We start from the raw sequence: 18,041 nt of genomic DNA, 5'->3' as shown, positions 1-18,041 counted from the left end.
TGCACCAGGCTGGGAAGACTGAATATGCAATAGGTAAGCAGCTTGGTTTGAAGAAATCAATTGTGGGAGCAATTATTAGGAAATTGAAGACATAAAAGACCACTGATAGTCTCCCTCGATCTGGGGCTCCACGCAAGATCTCACCCCGTGGGGTCAAAATGATCACAAGAACGGTGAGCAAAATTCCCAGAACCACACGGGGGGACCTAGTGAATGAGCTGCAGAGAGCTGGGACCAAAGTAACAAAGCCTACCATCAGTAACACACTACGCCGCCAGGGACACAAATCCTGCAGTGCCAGACGTGTCCCCCTGCTTAAGCCAGTACAGTCCAGGCCCATCTGAAGTTTGCTAGAGAGCATTTGGATGATCCAGAAGAAGATTGGGATATGGTCAGATGAAACCAAATATAACTTTTTGGTAAAAACTCAACTCGTCGTGTTTGGAGGACAAAGAATGCTGAGTTGCATCCAAAGAACACCATACATACTGTGAAGCATGGGGGTGAAAACATCATACTTTGGGGCTATTTTTCTGCAAAGGGACCAGGACGACTGATCCGTGTAAAGGAAAGAATGAATGGGGCCATGTATCGTGAGATTTTCAGTGAAAACCTCCTTCCATCAGCAAGGGCATTGAAGATGAAACGTGGCTGGGTCTTTCAGCATGACAATGATCCCAAACACACCGATCGGGCAACGAAGGAGAGAGAAGAAGCATTTCAAGGTCCTGGAGTGGCCTAGCCAGTCTCCAGATCTCAACCCCATAGAAAATCTTTGGAGGGAGTTGAAAGTCCGTGTTGCCCAGCAACAGCCCCAAAACATCACTGTTATAGAAGAGATCTGCATGGAGGAATGGGCCAAAATACCAGCAACAGTGTGTGAAAACCTTGTGAAGACTTACAGAAAACGTTTGACCTCTGTCATTGCGAACAAAGGGTATATAACAAAGTATTGAGATAAACTTTTGTTATTGACCAAATACTTATTTTCCACCATCATTTGCAAATAAAAAAAAAATAGTTGAAGTGTACCTATGATGAGAATTACAGGCCTCATCTTTTTAAGTGGGAGAACTTGCACAATTGGTGGCTGACTAAATACTTTTTTGCCCCACTGTATATAATCGATAAAATTGAAGACGGGATGATATGTGTTCAATACAGGAGCAAAACAAGCTGACGCTACTTTTCTGGTTACTCGCCTCTATCAAAAGGGACACATGAAGTGAGTCGTTATGAGCTATGGTACTTCTTCATTACACAAATAAAAAACCTCAACCAATTTCTACAAACTGGTGACATCCAGTGGAAGCGGTAGGAACTGCAGGAAAGTCGATTAGAATTCTGGATTCCCCATGAAAACGTATTGAAAAGACAGTGACCTCAAAAAAATACTGAATGGTTTGTTCTCTGGGTTTCGCCTGCTAAATAAGTTCTGTTATACTCACAGACATAATTCAAACAGTTTTAGAAACTTGGGTGTTTTCTATCCAATACTACTAATAATAATATGCATATATTAGGATCTTGGACAGAGTAGGAGGCAGTTTAGTTTGGGCATGCTATTTATCCAAAAGTGAAAATGCTGCCCCCTACCCCAAACAGGTTAATATGGGATATTTTCAGCCCTTTCCTGGCTAGACATGATATGGAAAAGAGCAAACAAAGCAAGAGAAACAATCAATTAACAGTACATTAATCAATTGTTTGTGATTTTTTATTTCAACTTTATTTAACCAGGTAGGCCAGTTGAGAACAAGTTCTAATTTACAACTGCGACCTGGCCAAGATAAAGCAAAGCAGTGCGACAAAAACAACAACACAGAGTTACATATAAAGAAACGTACAGTCAATGTGTGCAGAAGATGAATGTGCAAGTAGAGATACTGGGGTGCAAAGGAGCAAAACAATAATAATATGGGGATGAGGTAGTTGGGTGGGCTATTTACTATTTATTTATTCACAGATGGGCTGTGTACAGGTGCAATGATCGGTAATCTACTCTGACAGCTGATGTTTAAAGTTAGTGAGGTAGATATGAGACTCCAGCTTCAGTGATTTCTGCAATTCATTCCTGTCATTAGCAGCAGAGAACTGGAGGGAGGAGGAGGAGTCTTTGGGGAAGACCAGTGAAATATACCTGCTGGAGTGCGTGCTGCAGGTGGCCAGTGAGCTGAGATAAGGTGGGGCTTTACCTAGCAAAGACTTATAGATGACCTGGAACCAGTGGGTTTGGCGACGAATATGAAGCGAGGGCCAGCCAACGAGAGCATACAGGTCGCGGTGGTGGGTAGTATATGGGTCTTTTGTGACAATACGGATGGCACTGTGATAGACTACATCTATTTGCTGAGTAGAGTTTGAGGCTATTTTGTAAATTACATCGCCAAAGTCAAGGATCGGTAGTATAGTTAGTTTTACGAGGGTATGTTTGGCAGCATGAGTAAAGGACGCTTTGTTGCAAAATAGGAAGCCGATTCTAGATTTAATTTTGGAATGGAGATGCTTAATGTGAGTCTGGAAGGAGAGTTTATAGTCTAACCAGACACCTAGGTATTTGTAGTTGTCCACATATTCTAGGTCAGAACTGTCCAGAGTAGTGATGCTAGACTGTCGGTCGGATGCGGGCAGCGATCGGTTGAAGAGCATGCATTTAGTTTTACTTGCATGTAAGAGCAGTTGGAGGTCACGGAAGGCGTGTTGTATGGTAGTGAAGCTCGTTTGGAGGTTAGTTAACACAGTGTCCAAAGAAGGACCAGAAGTATACAGAATGGTGTCGTCTGCGTAGAGGTGGTGTAACGGCTTTCTTCTGTGGACGAAGGAGAGGACCAAAGCGCAGCGTGGTTAGTGTTCATCATGTTTAATATAGACGATAAACGTGAACACTACAAAATACAAAACAACAAATGTGGGAAAACCAAAACAGTTCTGTCTGGTGCAGACACACGAAGACAGAAGACAACCACCCACAAAAACCCAACACAAAACAGGCTACCTAAATATGGTTCCCAATCAGAGACAATGACTAACACCTGCCTCTGATTGAGAACCATATCAGGCCAAACATAGAAACGGGAAAACTAGACACACAACATAGAATGCCTACTCAGCTCACGTCCTGACCAACACTAAACAAAGAAAACACAAAATAACTATGGTCAGAACGTGACAGGTGGATCAGAGAATCACCAGCAGCAAGAGCGACATCATTGATGTATACAGAGAAAAGAGTCGGCCTGAGAATTTAACCCTGTGGCACCCCCATAGAGACTGCCAGAGGTCCAGACAACAGTCCCTCCGATTTGACACACTGAACTCTGTCTGAGAAGTAGTTGGTGAACCAGGCGAGGCAGTCATATGAGAAACCAAGGCTGTTGAGTCTGCTGAGAAGAATGTGGTGATTAGCAGAGTTGAAAGCCTTGGCCAGGTCGATGAATACGGCTGCACAGTATTGTCTTTTATCAATGGTGGTTACGATATCGTTTAGGACCTTGAGTGTGGCTGAGGTGCACCCATGACCAGCTCAGAAACCAGATTGCAGAGTGGAGAAGGTTCGGTGGGATTCGAAATGGTCGGTGATCTTTTTGTTAACTTGGCTTTCGAAAGGCAGGGTAGGATAGATAAAGGTCTGTAACAGTTTGGGTCTAGAGTGTCTCCTTTGAAGAGGAGAAAGACCGCGGCAGCTTTCAAATCTTTAGGTATCTCAGATGATACGAAAGAGAGGTTGAACAGGCTAGTAATAGGGGTTGCAACAATTGCGGCAGATACTTTTAGAGAGAGGGTCCAGATTGTCTAGCCCAGCTGATTTGTAGCGGTCCAGATTTAGCAGATCTTTCAGAACATCAGCTATCTGGATTTGGATGAAATGGGGAGGCTTGGGCAAGTTGCTGCGGGGGGTGCAGAGCTGTTGACCGGGATAGGGGTAGCCAGGTGGAAAGCATGGCCAGCCGTAGAAAAATGCTTATTGTTTCCTAGCCTCAGTGCAGTGGGCAGCTGGGAGGAGGTGCTTTACAGTGTCCCAGAACTTTTTTGAGTTTGTGCTACAGGATGCAAATTTCTGTTTGAAAAAGCTAGCCTTCGCTTTCCTAACATTCCTGAAAATGTACATATCACGGGGGCTATTCAATGCTGATGCAGTATGCCACAGGATGTTTTTGTGCTAGTCAAGTCTGGAGTGAACCAAGGGCTATATCTGTTCTTAGTTGTACATTTGTTAACGGGGCATGCTTTTTTAAGATGGTGAGGAAAGCACTTTTAAAGAATAACCAGGCATCCTCTACTGACATAATGAGGTCAATACCCTTCCAGGATACCCGGGCCAGGTTGAATAGAAAGCTTTAGTGTGTGAGGGAGCGTTTGACAGTGATGAGGGGTGGTCGTTTTTCCGCTGACCTTTTACGGACACAGGCAATGAGGCAGTGATCGCCGAGATCCTGGTTGAAGACAGCAAAGGTTTATTTAGAGGGCAGGTTAGTCAAGATGATCTCTATGAGGGTGCTGTGTTTTACGGATTTAGGGTTGTATCTGGTAGGTTCCGTGATGATTTGTGTGAGATTGAGGCATCTAGCTTCGATTGTAGGATTGCCTTGGTGTTATTCATATCCCAGTTTAGGTCACCTGACAGTACAAACTCTGAAGATAGATGGGGGGGAAATTAATTCACATATGGTGTCCAGAGCACAGCTGAGTGGGATCTATAACAAGCTGCAACAGTGAGAGACTTATTTCTGGAAAGGTGGTAATAGAAATAGTAACAGTAGAAAGTCTTAGCATGTCAGCCCAGCCTGCTCAGTTCATTGGATCCAATTGTTTTTAAAAAATGGAAAAAAAAAAAAATATATATATTTGTAGTTTTCTCTTCATTTTTTCAATTAAAAAATATATATATATCGCAAGAACAGTTCTTTATATCCATTACATGCAAGACATATTTCATGTAGTCCTCATTATTTCCAGTTTTTATCTGACAAAAAAGGAAGAAGGAAAAAGGAACATAGATTCTAACATCCACTAACGACTGCCTGCAAAAATAAGTCTTTAGCATCACACTACCCATGAAGGAATACCTAAGTTTAACTTACAATCGACCCTGACACAGCCATGGCACAATAGCCAAGAATACATGCAGTAAACCTGTAAAACCAACTCTCTCCTCACCCACCCACACACAGTTTTTATTCCAGGTTCGTTGCTCTATCATCTCGGCTGTTTTACACCTAGGCCTATATCATTTGGATCAAGAATATAAAAGGTTTCAAATAGCTTATATAGAATGATAAACTCGAGCCCTGAATGCTGAATGCTGACCGGCCGAGAGGAGTGGTATATCAGACCGTACACCACGGGCACGACAAAGCACCCATTTTTACTGCTCTAATTACGCCGGCAACCAGCTTACAATAGCAATAAGGCACCTCAGGGTTTTGTGGTATATTACCAACAATCCATTTGCCGGTGTGTATTGGAACAATAATATGTCCTTTACATTTTTAATATTGAGATGTATTTTTTAAATGTAAAATGATGATGACACCAATTATTTTAGAAACGTATAGGGCTACTCCAATAGAGAACCTAGGCAGGATTCTATAATCCTTTATCCTAGCCATACATTAGATCTATTCATATTTATTACATTTTATCTTAAAAGCTAAACATTCCAATTCCCATCTGGAGGCCACACTATATAACAGCTTTTAAGTTATAATATACCCAACCTCTACAATTAGGCCATATCATATACAAAAATAAAAATGGTATGTCTAATGTACTACTGTGCAATCTTCAAATTAAATAAATAAACAATCAAAAAGATAAAAGGTCAACCTTACCCATCTTCGCCTTTCCGCTAAATCAAAACCGGATTTTAAGTCCATATCGTCCAAAGTTCCATATTGCCCAAATAAAAAATGCATAAGTTCATCATTACATACCCATTTTGCATTACCATAAGTCCAACCTTATTTTAAGTCCAAATAGTCCACGGTTCCATACTGCATAAAACATTTTTTTTTTTTAAGTCAATCACGCAAAAAAACAACAATGAATCCATAATTGTTCTGTGTAATGCGGTGCAAATGTGTATCGGGAACTACTTCAGCAGGAGCTAGCTATCACTCACAGCCACAGTGGAATCTTCGAGTCCTTGAACATTTGGTTGTTTATGTACAATTTATCGACCGTTAGACGAACATTCTGCTTCTCAGTTCGGAGTCTTTTGAAAGTAGGGTACAGGGTACGTTGTGTCCTCTCTGCACTATTTCATGGGGAATAGAGAACGGGGTGTTCATTAAAGAACGGGTCATTCTTCAGTTCTCTAGCCCATTGTAACAAGGCAATTTTCATTTTGTAGTGAGTTAGCATAGCTACCATCGGACGGGGCCTTCCCTCTGCACCAAAATGGTAAGCCATTTGAAAATCAATCGTTCGTCATCTTGAGATTACGTTTCATGAACACCTTGACTTTTTCCTCCGTTTTCATCCTCCTTTATTCCCATTATAACCATATTATTTTTCATACTTCTGCACTTTGGATCAAGTATTTCGGCTTTCATTGTTTTATTATCATACCGTAGTGTCTCTGTGGTGTCTTTTAGGGAGTCCACGGTGTATTTCAATATCTTATTTTCCGCTCATATTTCTTCCATCATTTTATTACTGTAATCCATTCAATTACTGTAATCCCCCTCAAATGTTATATTTTGAATTTTTGACGGCGGCTTCCCTTCAATTTCGCTCCCAGAGCTTGAGGAAAGGTCTTATCTCATTTGGTTTGATGTATCTGAATCTTTTTCGAGCATATCAAAATGCGGATCAATAAATAGTTCATGGTTCTCTATATTATCCAGAATCTTTGTTTCGCAGATATCAGCTAATCCTCAATTTTTATAATCAATTCATGGGACAAGCTGAGCCTACTATGCTGCCACCTGCCACATCATCAAGCCACAAATGAAACTAATTCAGAGACAGGACAAACCTTTCGATAAGGTAGAGGAATGGTAAAAAAAAAAAAATCTCAATTTAAGGGAATGTTTCCATTTCTGTGAGAGGGGAGAGCTTGAGGGAGGGATTGAAGGAAGGAGAGGTTGATACTTTTTTGTATTGATGTTTTGCCTGTTTGATGGTTTGTCGGAGGGCATAGCGGGATTTCTCATAAGTGTCCAGGTTAGAGTCCCACTTCTTGAAAGCAGCAGCTCTACCCTTTAGCTCAGTAAGGATGTTGCCTGTAATCCATGGTTTCTGGTTGGGGTATGTATGGTCACTGTGGGGACAACGTCATCGATGCACTTATTGATGAAGCCAGGGACTGATGAGGTATATTCCTCAATGCCATTGGATGAATCTGATGTAATCTGTTTTCTGAGCTGGTCATGGGTGCACCTCAGCCATGCTCAAGGTTCTAAACGATATCAGAACCGCAAACGATAAAAGACAGTACCGTGCAGCCAGTCTTCATCGACCTGGCCAAGGCTTTCAACTCTGTCATTCACTGCATTCTTATTGGCAGACTCAATAGCCTTGGCTTCTCAAATGACTGTCTCGCCTGGTTCATCAACTACTTCTCAGATAGCGTTCAGTGTGTCAAATCGGAGGGACTGTTGTCTGGACCTCTGGCAGTCTCTATGGGGGTGCCACAGGGGGTGCCACAACTTTTTTCTCTGTATACATCAATGATGTCGCTCTTGCTGCTGGTGATTCTCTGATCCACCTCTACGCAGACGACACCAACTACAAATACCTAGGTGTCTGGTTAGACTGTAAACTCTCCTTCCAGACTCACAATAAGCATCTTCAATCCAAAATTAAATCTAGAATCAGCTTCCTATTTTGCAACAAAGCCTCCTTCACTCATGCTGCCAAACATACCCTCGTAACTGACTATCCTACCGATCCTTGACTTTGGCGATGTCATTTACAAAATAGCCCACAACACTCTACTCAGCAAATTGGATGCAGTCTATCACAGTGCCATCAATTTTGTCACCAAAGCCCCATATACTACTGACCACCGCGACCTGTATGCTCTCATTGGATAGCCCTCACGACATATTCGTTGACAAACCCACTGCCTCCAGGTCGTCTATAAGTCTTTGCTAGGTAAAGCCCCGCCTTCTCTCAGCTCACTGGTTACCATAGCAACACCCACCCGTAGCACGTGCTCCGGCAGGTATATATCACTGGTCATTCCCAAAACCAACACCACCTTTGGCCGCCTTTCCTTCCAGTTCTCTGCTGCCAATGACTGGAACGAATTGCAAGTCACTGAAGCTGGAGTCTTATATCCCCCTCTCTAACATTAAGCATCAGCTGTCAGAGCAGCTTACCGATCACTGTACCTGTACACAGACAATCTGTAAACATCACACCTACCTACCTCATCCCCATATTATTACTTACTCTCTTGCTCTTTTGCACCCCAGTATCTCTACTTGCACATCATCATCTGCACAGCTATCACTCCAGTGTTAATGCTAAATTTTAATTATTTTGCTTCTATGGCCTATTTATTGTCTACCTCCCTACTCTTCTACATTTGCACACACTGTACATATATTTTTCCAAAATGTTTCTATTGTGTTATTGACTGTACTTTTGTCTATATGTAATTTTGTGTTGTTTTTTTGTCACACTGCTTTGCTTTATCTTGGCCAGGTCGCAGTTGGAAATGAGAACTTGTTCTTAACTAGCCTACCTGGTTACGTAAAGGTGAAATAAAAAAAAATTAAATTAAAAAATAAAAATCCCGGAACATATTCCAGTCTATGCTAGCAAAACAATCCTGTAGTTTAGCATCTGCGTCATCTGACCACTTCCGTATTATGCGAGTCACTGGTACTTCCTGCTTTAGTTTTAGCTTATAAGCAGGAATCCGGACGATAGTCAGATTTGCCAAATGGAGAACGAGGGAGAGCTTTGTACGCGTCTCTGTGTGTGGAGTAAAGGTGATCTAGAGTTTTTTTCCTCTGGTTGCACATGTGACATGCTGGTATAAATTAGGTAAACGGATGTAAGTTTTCCTGCATTAAAGTCCACGGCCACTATGAGCACCACCTTTAGATGAGCATTTTCTTATTTGCTTATGGCCTTATACAACTTGTTGAGTGTGATCTTAGTGCCAGCATCAGTTTGTGTTGGTAAATAGACAGCTACAAGGAATATAGATGAAAACTCTCTTGGTAAATCGTGTGGTCTAGAGCTTATCATTAGCTACTCTACCTCAGGCGAGCAAATCCTCGAGACCACTGTAATATAAGATTTCGCACACCAGCTGTTATTGACAAATAGACACAGACCACTTACCGCTCGTCTTACCAGAGGTAGCTGTATGTTCTGCCGATGCACAGAAAACCTAGCCAACTGCATATTATCTTTGTCCTCGTTCAGCCATAACTCTGTGAAGCATAAGATAATCCAGTTTTTAATGTCCCGTTGTTAGGATAGTCTCAAACAGAGCTCATCCAGTGTATTTTCCAATGATTGCACATTGGCTAATAGGACGGATGGTAGAGGCGGGTTACCCACTTGCCGACAAATTCTCACAAGGCACCCGGATCTGCTTCCCCCCTCTATCGGCGTCTCCTCTTCATGCGAATGACAAGTATTTGTGCCTGGTCCGGTAGCAGCAGTAAGTCCTTCGCGTCTGACTCGTTAAAGAAAATGTTTTAATCCAGTTTGAGTTGAGTAATCACTGTTCTAATATCCATAAGCTCTTTTTGGACAGTGGCAGAAACATTATGTACAAAATAAGTTAGAAACAAAAAAAACACAAAATAGCACAATTGGTTAGGAGCCCATAAAACGGCAACCATCCTCTCCGGCACCATTCTGCCACCCCTCCTCCCTCCTCTATATCTCACTCCCCTTCTCTCACCCTGTTTTCCATCTCTCTATTATTATTTCTCTTACTTTTCCCTCCCTCTCCATCTTCACTCCTCTCTCTCTCTCTCTCTCTCTCTCTCTCTCCCCCTTTATCCCCTCACCCTTCTCTCTCACACTCTGCTTCTCCATCCCCCTATTTCTCTTTACCCCCCTCACCTCTTTCTTTCTCCAGACCAGCCAATTAGCCCAGTGACCCGGACAATTTATGTTCCCTCTCTGATTTGGCCCCCTTGAAATAATAAAATAAAGGAATCAGGAGGTCCTGGAGAGCACAGTAGCAGCCCCCCATTTACAGTACTCCCTTTTGTGTAATCTATCCATTGTGGTGGCCATAGCCTAGGATTGGATCCCAAATGGCACCCTATTACCTTTGTAGTGCATTATAATAGTAATAGGATGTGTCACAAATGGCACGCTATCTAATTGAGGCTCAGTGACAGCATGCGGTTATGCATGTGTGAGCCGATCGGTTCATCCTGTTGTTGATTCATCCTCAGTTTTCTCCGATCACAGCCATTAAACTCTGTAACTGGTTTAACGTCATCATTGGCCTCATGTTGAAATCCTTGAGCAGTTTCCTTCCTCTTTGGCAACTGAGTTAGGAAGGACGCCTGTATCTTTTTAGTGACTGGGTGTATTTATTAATTACAAAGTATGATTAATAACTTCACCATGCTCAAAGGGGTATTCAATTTAAAAAAATTTACCCATCTACCAATGGGTGCACTTTTTGCGAGGCATTGGAAAACCTTCCTGGTCTTTGTTGTGTAATCTGTGTTTGAAATTCATTGCTCGACTGAAGGACCTTACAGATAATTGTATAGGTGGTATACGGAGATGAGGTAGTTTTAAAATGTCAGGTAAAAAAAAAATTTCTTCTCCAAAACATGCATCCTGTTTTTAACAATGCGCTAAAGTAATACTGAAAAGAAAATTGGCATAGCAATTAGCTTTTTGTACTGAATACAAAGTATTATGTTTGGGTCATCTCCAATAAAAGACATTACTGAGTAACACTCTCCATATATTCAATCATAGTGGTGTTGCATCATGTTATGGGTATGCTTGCAATTGTTAAGGACTGGGGCCAAAGCTACACTGGAGTTGCTCACCAAGAAGACCATGAAAAATGGTTGTCTAGCAATGATCAACAACTAATTTGATAGAGCTTGAATACTTTTAAAAATAATAATGGGCACATGTTGCACAACCCACATGTGGAAAGCTCTTAGAGACTTATCCAGAAAGACTCACAGCTGTAATTGCTGCCAAAGGTGTTTCTACAAGGTATTGATTCAGGGTTGTGAATACTTATTTATATTAGATATTTCCATATTTCAGTTTCAATACATTTGTAAACATTTCTAAAAACATGTTTTCACTTTGTCATTGTGGGGTATTGTGTGCAGATGGTTGACCAAAATAAAAAGATTTTGAATTCAGGCTGTCACACAAGAAAATCAAGGAATACAATTACCTGTATATTACTCCAGTAGTAGTGTGGGTTGGTGGTGATATGAACATCTCCCTTTTCATACTGATAAATCAGTATGGACACAGGCACAGCTTAACATGCAGTGTCTCTGAAATACTGTATGTGATGGCACACTCCAGTATGCTTTCATGTAAACTGCACATAGGTAGGAGTCATTCACATCATAGATGAACACACACTCACACATATGTATACCTGCAGTGTATGCCTATGCCTCCAGGCAGTGAAACATTTTTTTATTTACATTTCTCACACCTATATAGGGATATTATAAGAGCCTGTAGTGCCTAACTTAATCCCACTTTCCTCCTCTCTTTCTCTCCTCTTCCATAGCCTCCAACCAGCCTCCACGCTTCCAGAACTACTTTTTCCACTCATACCTTCTCATCTATGAGAACACACCAGTTGGTGAGTCTTTCAGTGTGTGTGTGTGTGACTATATATGTTGTCATTTACTGTCCACATTGTGTGTCAACGTCCCAAGTCGTGGTGGAATTCAGCAGACCATCCAGTCTTCATTTGTGATTTAGAGAGAAATGGAAGATCAGAGAGATATAAAACATTAAAGAGTCACTGGTTCAGGTGTGAATTACTCTGCTTTAGAGAAAGAAAAGGAAGGAAAATGTGTGACAAAGACCGGAAGAACGCATATGAAGTGAGAGGTATCTGACGATAAAGAGAGAGAGATATAGATAGAGAGAGAGATGTTTTGTAGTTCAGAATCAGAATAGCCTTCTAGGCCTGGATGCTAATGCATAGTTGAGTCAAAGGTTGTAGGAACAACTTCACTATCAAATGGCTGTGTGTGTTTTTGTTACTAGGCTCTGACCTAACATAATCATATATTGTGCTTTGCTGTAAAGTATTATTGAAATGGGACACGGTGGGTAGATTAATAAGAAGTGTATCTTTCATTTGGTGTATTGCACTTGTTAATGTATGAAAGTTATATATTTCAAAAAAATATTTTTGAATTTTGTGTGATACTTTTTCAGCAGAATGTTGTCGAGTAGCCATAAGAAGTTAACCCAGTAGGACCCATAGCGGCCTCGATGGCTGTCCTTTAAATTTCTATAGCGGCCGTGAATGGCCTTGTTTTTCTAACAATATGTGTCAATAATGAATAATGTACTTGCTAACAAGCTGTTGTCGTATTTGCAAGGCTGTTGTCATCAACCAGAAACCATAAACAGGGTATGTTGTCATTTATTTAAAATGATCCAAAATGGCGGCACCAACGCGGCCACAACTTTTCACTTTAGAAGAAACAGTAGCTATGTCGGTTGATAATACGGATTCGGAGACATCGTTGAGCTCTGAATGGATGATGATGATGATGATGTCAAGTTGAGTGAATTAAGTAAACAGCAGATATATGTTTGATGTTGTGAAAGCTCTTGGATTAGCAAGTACTGTCATGATCACTTGGTTGGTACAGGTGAGCACATCAGCGGTGGAGATCGAATGATTGCTCTACTCTGCCTCATATTTGTTTTGTCTCTTTTTTTAATAGATTTTATTTTATTTTTCAAAAAACATAAAGATATTGTTAGGTTCTTAGTTCTGGTATAAATCCAGCCGGACACCAAAGGAAACTCAAACTAGAAGCACATAGATCATTTCAAGAAATCCATAACATGATAATTACTGCTGCTAGGCTAATTATACAATTATAAACACATTAAAACAGGCTCAAGTCAAATAGTATTTTAACAGTCCTCCCTCTGGAAAAGTGATGTACCACACCATCTGTAAAACATAATGACTTGAGCAGAGAAGAGAAAGAAAATACATGTTAATAATTTCACACCACCCTTGATGAAAATGTAATTGGGGCAAGGACCATCCATCCGATCTGTTCTATGCGATTTGGATGTTAGGTCTTCTGCTGGGCTCCATGAAAATAGGACCCTATTGGTTTCCCTCACACGTTCCCCTAGACTTCCCCCATTGGCCTAAGATCATCAGAGACAACTCATTCGCTCCCTCTCCTTTATCCTCATCCTCTGGTGTCATAACAAGATTCAGACTATGAGACTTGAAAGAAGTTAATTGAACTGTAGCGTCCGGCAAGCCATACTTATTAATGTGCTTTAACATTAGAGTTTTGATGGCATAGTCAAACATCAAAATCCCAATAAAGGCAAAAATTTCCCAAGCTGCATACTCAATTATCCACATAATTTGTGCCTTAGTCCATTACCACGTGGTTACTACTGCTTCCCTAACAGATTTGGCACCCCCTTTTACACCACGACTCCAGTCACCATCATTGACATGGTGAATTTATTCACGCTGCTAGTCAAAACTCGTAAGGAATTCAATTTGAGTGACATTCACTTCCCTTATATATGTGTCATTCACCGCCTGTGCCTTGGTTAACACTCTACCATGGTTGGAAGGTGCTGTTAACACCTGTTCACCCGTGTCTGATTCTAACACCTGTCATGACTGTCTCTCCTTGGTGAGGATCAAAGGTGCTGGATCAGCTAGGCCAATGGCTGACAGATCCTGGGGAAGTTAGCCTGGTTTTATGATTTAACAACAGGATTGTAAATACCTGGCAGAAACGTTCCCTTTGCAGTATTGAGAATGGAATGTCTGAGTGTTATCTTAAAAATGTAATCTAAAAAATGGAACATTGGAACATAAGTTTTGAAATTGAAACATTTGGAATGGTTGGTGGGGGTCCAAACAATAATCCTGTCAAAAGTGTATTATTTTGTGATATCATTGAGGATGGTATAACTAAATAACATTATAACTTTAAGAGCTTTCACAATGTATAGATCAGATTTGCATCTAAATGTTGTATAAAATAAATTATTAAGAATAATTTTGTGAAGATAAAATGTGATTTTAGCCTTCTAAATTAGATAATTATTTTTTATATAAACTATTGCCAAGTCAGTAACCACGCCCACGTGAGCATAGACTTTGTGTCAAGCATAAATGGACTCTTAATAAAATTGACATGAGACCAAAACATGCCGGTTTGCTGCCGGTGTGTAAAGTGGTCCTAGCTTTACCCTGAATAATCAACCATTGAGAGCAGTCTACATCCAGCGTGAGCTTAATACATTACAAATGGTTAAATCTCTACAGACCAGACAGAGTGGAGCGGTGGCTACACGGCTGGAAATGGTTAACTTCTCTAGGATAGGGGGCAGCATTTGGAATTTTGGATGACAATCATGCCCAAATTCAACTGCCTGCCACTCATCGCCAGAAGATAAGATATGCATATTATTAGTAGATTTGGATAGAAAACACTGACGTTTCTAAATCTGTTTGATCATGTCTGTGAGTATATCAGAACTTATGTAGCAGGCGAAACCCAGAGGACAAACGATTCAGATTTTTTTTTTGAGTTCACACTCTTTTCAATGGGTTTTCATTGGGAATCTAGATTTCAAAGGGACTTGCTTGCAGTTCCTACCACTTCCACTGGATGTCACCACTCCTTAGAAATTGGTTGAGGTTTTTCCTTTGTGTAATGAAGAAGTAGCCCTGTTCAAAATGAGGGTCACTTCATGTGTACTGATTGTGAGAGGCGCGTGACCTGAAAGCTAGCGTCAATTTGTTTTCTTCCTGTATTGAACACAGATCATCCCGTCTTCAATTTGATCGATTATTTACTTAAAAAAATACCTGAAGTTGTATTACAAATGTAGTTTGAAATGTTTTGGCAAAGTTTACAGGTAACGTTTGAGATTTTGTAGTCGTAGTAGTAGTTGTAATTTTGTTGTCACGTTGCGCAAGTTGGAACTGGTGTTTTTCTGGATCAAACGCGCCAAATAAATGGATATTTTGGATATATATGGATGGAATTAATCGAACAAAAGGACCGTTTGTGATCTTTATGGGACATATTGGAGTGCCAACAGAAGAAGCTCGTCAAAGGTAGGGCATGATTTATATTTTTATTTCTGTGTTTTGTGTCGCGCCTGCAGGGTTGAAATATGTTTTCTCTCTTTTGTTTATGGAGGTGCTATCCTCAGATAATAGCATTGTTTGCTTTCGCCGAAAAGCCTTTTTGAAATCTGACATGTTGGCTGGATTCACAACACGTGTAGCTTTAATTTGGTATCTTACATGTGTGAATTCATGAAAGTTTGATTTTTATAGGAATTTATTTGAATTTGGCACTCTGCATTTTCAATGGCTTTTGGCCAGGTGGTACCGTCCCACATATTCCAGAGAGGTTAAAACCTGTTAAGGATAGGGCTGATTGCTGCCCCCTTTGGGGAGTTTGGGTGCCCATGGTAAACAGAAAAAAAATCTGTCAAAAATTGCTAATATATGCAAATCAAAATTATTATTGAATAGAAAACACTCTAAAGCTTCTAAAACCGTTTAAATTATGTCTCTAGGTAAAGCAGAACTCTCAGGGCACTCATTCTCCCAAAGTCTCTCTTGTCATCATAAAAGTTGGCCCAACTTTGACGTCATCGCCCCACCCTTCCCAAGCACTTACAGTCCTGGGAACAGTTCCTATCTCTTCAGCGCTGTGTCAGCTTTCAATGGGGCTTCTCATTGCGAGAATCGCGCGCTCACGAGGGGTTTGGCGGGCCGAAACCTTGCGGTCACGCGAGAAAACAGCCTACTCTCACGCGCGCTCTGTCTTTGTTCCAAGATTGATTGAACGACTCGTGTGTTTCTCTTCGTCCTGAAAATTGCTATGAAGCTAGATAACATGCTAATGCTGTGTTCTGAACATAGTTTTACAAGTTTAGTCGACATATAATATGTAATTTCAACGTTTTGGTGCGCACCCACTTGACTTTTGGCTGCATTTCAACCGAAATGTGTCGTGTTTGATCACCGAAAGACACAGACTTCCAAACTAAAGCTGTTTTTGGTAAGTATAAACCCTTCCAGGTCTACTGATGGAAGAACAGCAAAGGTAAGGGAAGATTTATGGGTTTCTGTGGACTCCGAAGTAGAGGAGTAAAAATGCTAATTCCTGAGCGCCGACTCATATTATAGCCTAGTGAACGAAATCTGTAACGTTAAAAATAAAAGTAACACAGCGATTGCATTTAGAAGAAGTGTATCTTTCTCTACATATGTAGAACATGCATATTTAGTCTAAGTTTATGTTGTGTATTCCATGTTAGCTGACGGCATATGCTGTAGCTATCGTCATTTCTCCGGACATTTGAGTAGCATTTTTTTGAACATGCCGTCATTGTAAACAGATTTATGGATATATATAGCATATTATTGAAAAAAAAAAAATGTACTGTGTAACATGTTATATTACTGTCATCTGATGAAGACTTCAAAAGGTTAGTGCAATTATTTTTCTTTTAATCCTGCGTTTGGTGATTGCATATTTTGTGGAATTTGGCTATGGAAATTAGCTTGGTCTTCGTTGTGTCTTCGGTGGTGGTTTGACATAAATATGTGCTATGTTTTCGCCGTAAAACATTTTAGAAATCTGACTTGCTGGCTAGATAAACAAGTTGTTTATCTTTCATTTGAGCTATTGGACTTGTTAATGTGTGGAGGTTAAATATTTTTAAGAATATTTTTTGCGTTCCATGCGCCACATTCCTGCTGACGGTGGGAGGGCTGGTTCCCAGTTGGGAACCAGCTGTCTCAACAGGTTAAAACTACAAGACCAGAAAATGGTAAGACCCTCTGAAACTCTCGACGAGTGAAGAGCTAAAGACAACACCGGAAACAACACCGGAAACATTCAGTCTGCAGCTGTTTAAGTACAGGTAGTGTAGGAAACTCGACCAAAAGACGCAAGGAAGATCTCTTAAACAACCATTGGAATGTCTGAGTATCCATTCTAGGGACAGTCTAAGACAAAGTAGCCTACTAATGACATTGTGACCTCTGGTGGACAACCAGAGACTTAAACAACCAGAGACTTAACATTGAACCACTTCCCATAGACGGATCGAGTTCAGTTCAGAATGAGACTGATGCGGTAATAATACATTAATAATGCATTAAGTGACTTGTCTATAGATATGAATATATCTTATAAGAGTTTATTTCGGGAGATAGTAACTCGTTAAATATGTTTTCCCGTGGTGACCCACAATGAGTTAATTGTTACATGATTAATTTAATCACTTAAAAATTAAACATAGTTCATTGATTTGATTAAAAATAACAGTTATTTGTCTCATTAACGATAGTCACGTCACGACACACCCCATAAAATTGTTTATCTGCTTCTATGCTGTTCCATTTACATTGAATAACCGTCTGTACCGAAATGCCAGTATTGTGTTCCTCTCTCATATTGGTCAATAGGGTCAACAATTTCACTACAATTGTACTTTTGTTAGCATATTGCTTGGTTAACATCTTAGAGTCGCATTATCCCAGCGTAGGTATGAGAAGATTTCCCCCCAAGAGAGTCTGTGGCTTTCTATCTTTAACTTGATACAATATCAGCATTTGGTGAAGAAACATTATTTTAATCAACTCTACTCAGCCCTGAGCTACTCTCAGATGGCTGAACTTCTGTGACTAAGGTGGGGTTCCTACATCCCTCCCTCTGGGAGGACGTGAAAGGACATGGTTTCGAGAGTGTAGTTTCTTCCACACAGGGGCGGTGTTGGCACAGGCAGGAGTGACAATCTCATTGTGTTCATCAGACGAAGTTCTGTTCTGTTCTCTCCAGATCCCTTCCTGCAAC

General features: G+C 40.7%; 1 protein-coding gene across 1 annotated transcript in view; it reads left to right on the top strand.

Moving 5' to 3' along the window:
* Positions 1–18,041, top strand: part of LOC112253505 (cadherin-23) — a 331,981-nt gene that overhangs the window by 52,355 nt on the left and 261,585 nt on the right. Inside the window, exon 3 of the mRNA XM_042322765.1 lies at positions 11,711–11,785. Within this exon, the coding sequence (XP_042178699.1) occupies positions 11,711–11,785 (75 nt within the window). The remainder of the gene's footprint in view (positions 1–11,710; positions 11,786–18,041) is intronic.

This window comes from Oncorhynchus tshawytscha, linkage group LG06 (genome assembly GCF_018296145.1).
Source record: "Oncorhynchus tshawytscha isolate Ot180627B linkage group LG06, Otsh_v2.0, whole genome shotgun sequence".
Lineage (NCBI taxonomy): Eukaryota > Metazoa > Chordata > Actinopteri > Salmoniformes > Salmonidae > Oncorhynchus > Oncorhynchus tshawytscha.
Note: the sequence above shows the minus strand (reverse complement) of the source record. Positions and strands in the feature narration are given on the sequence as shown.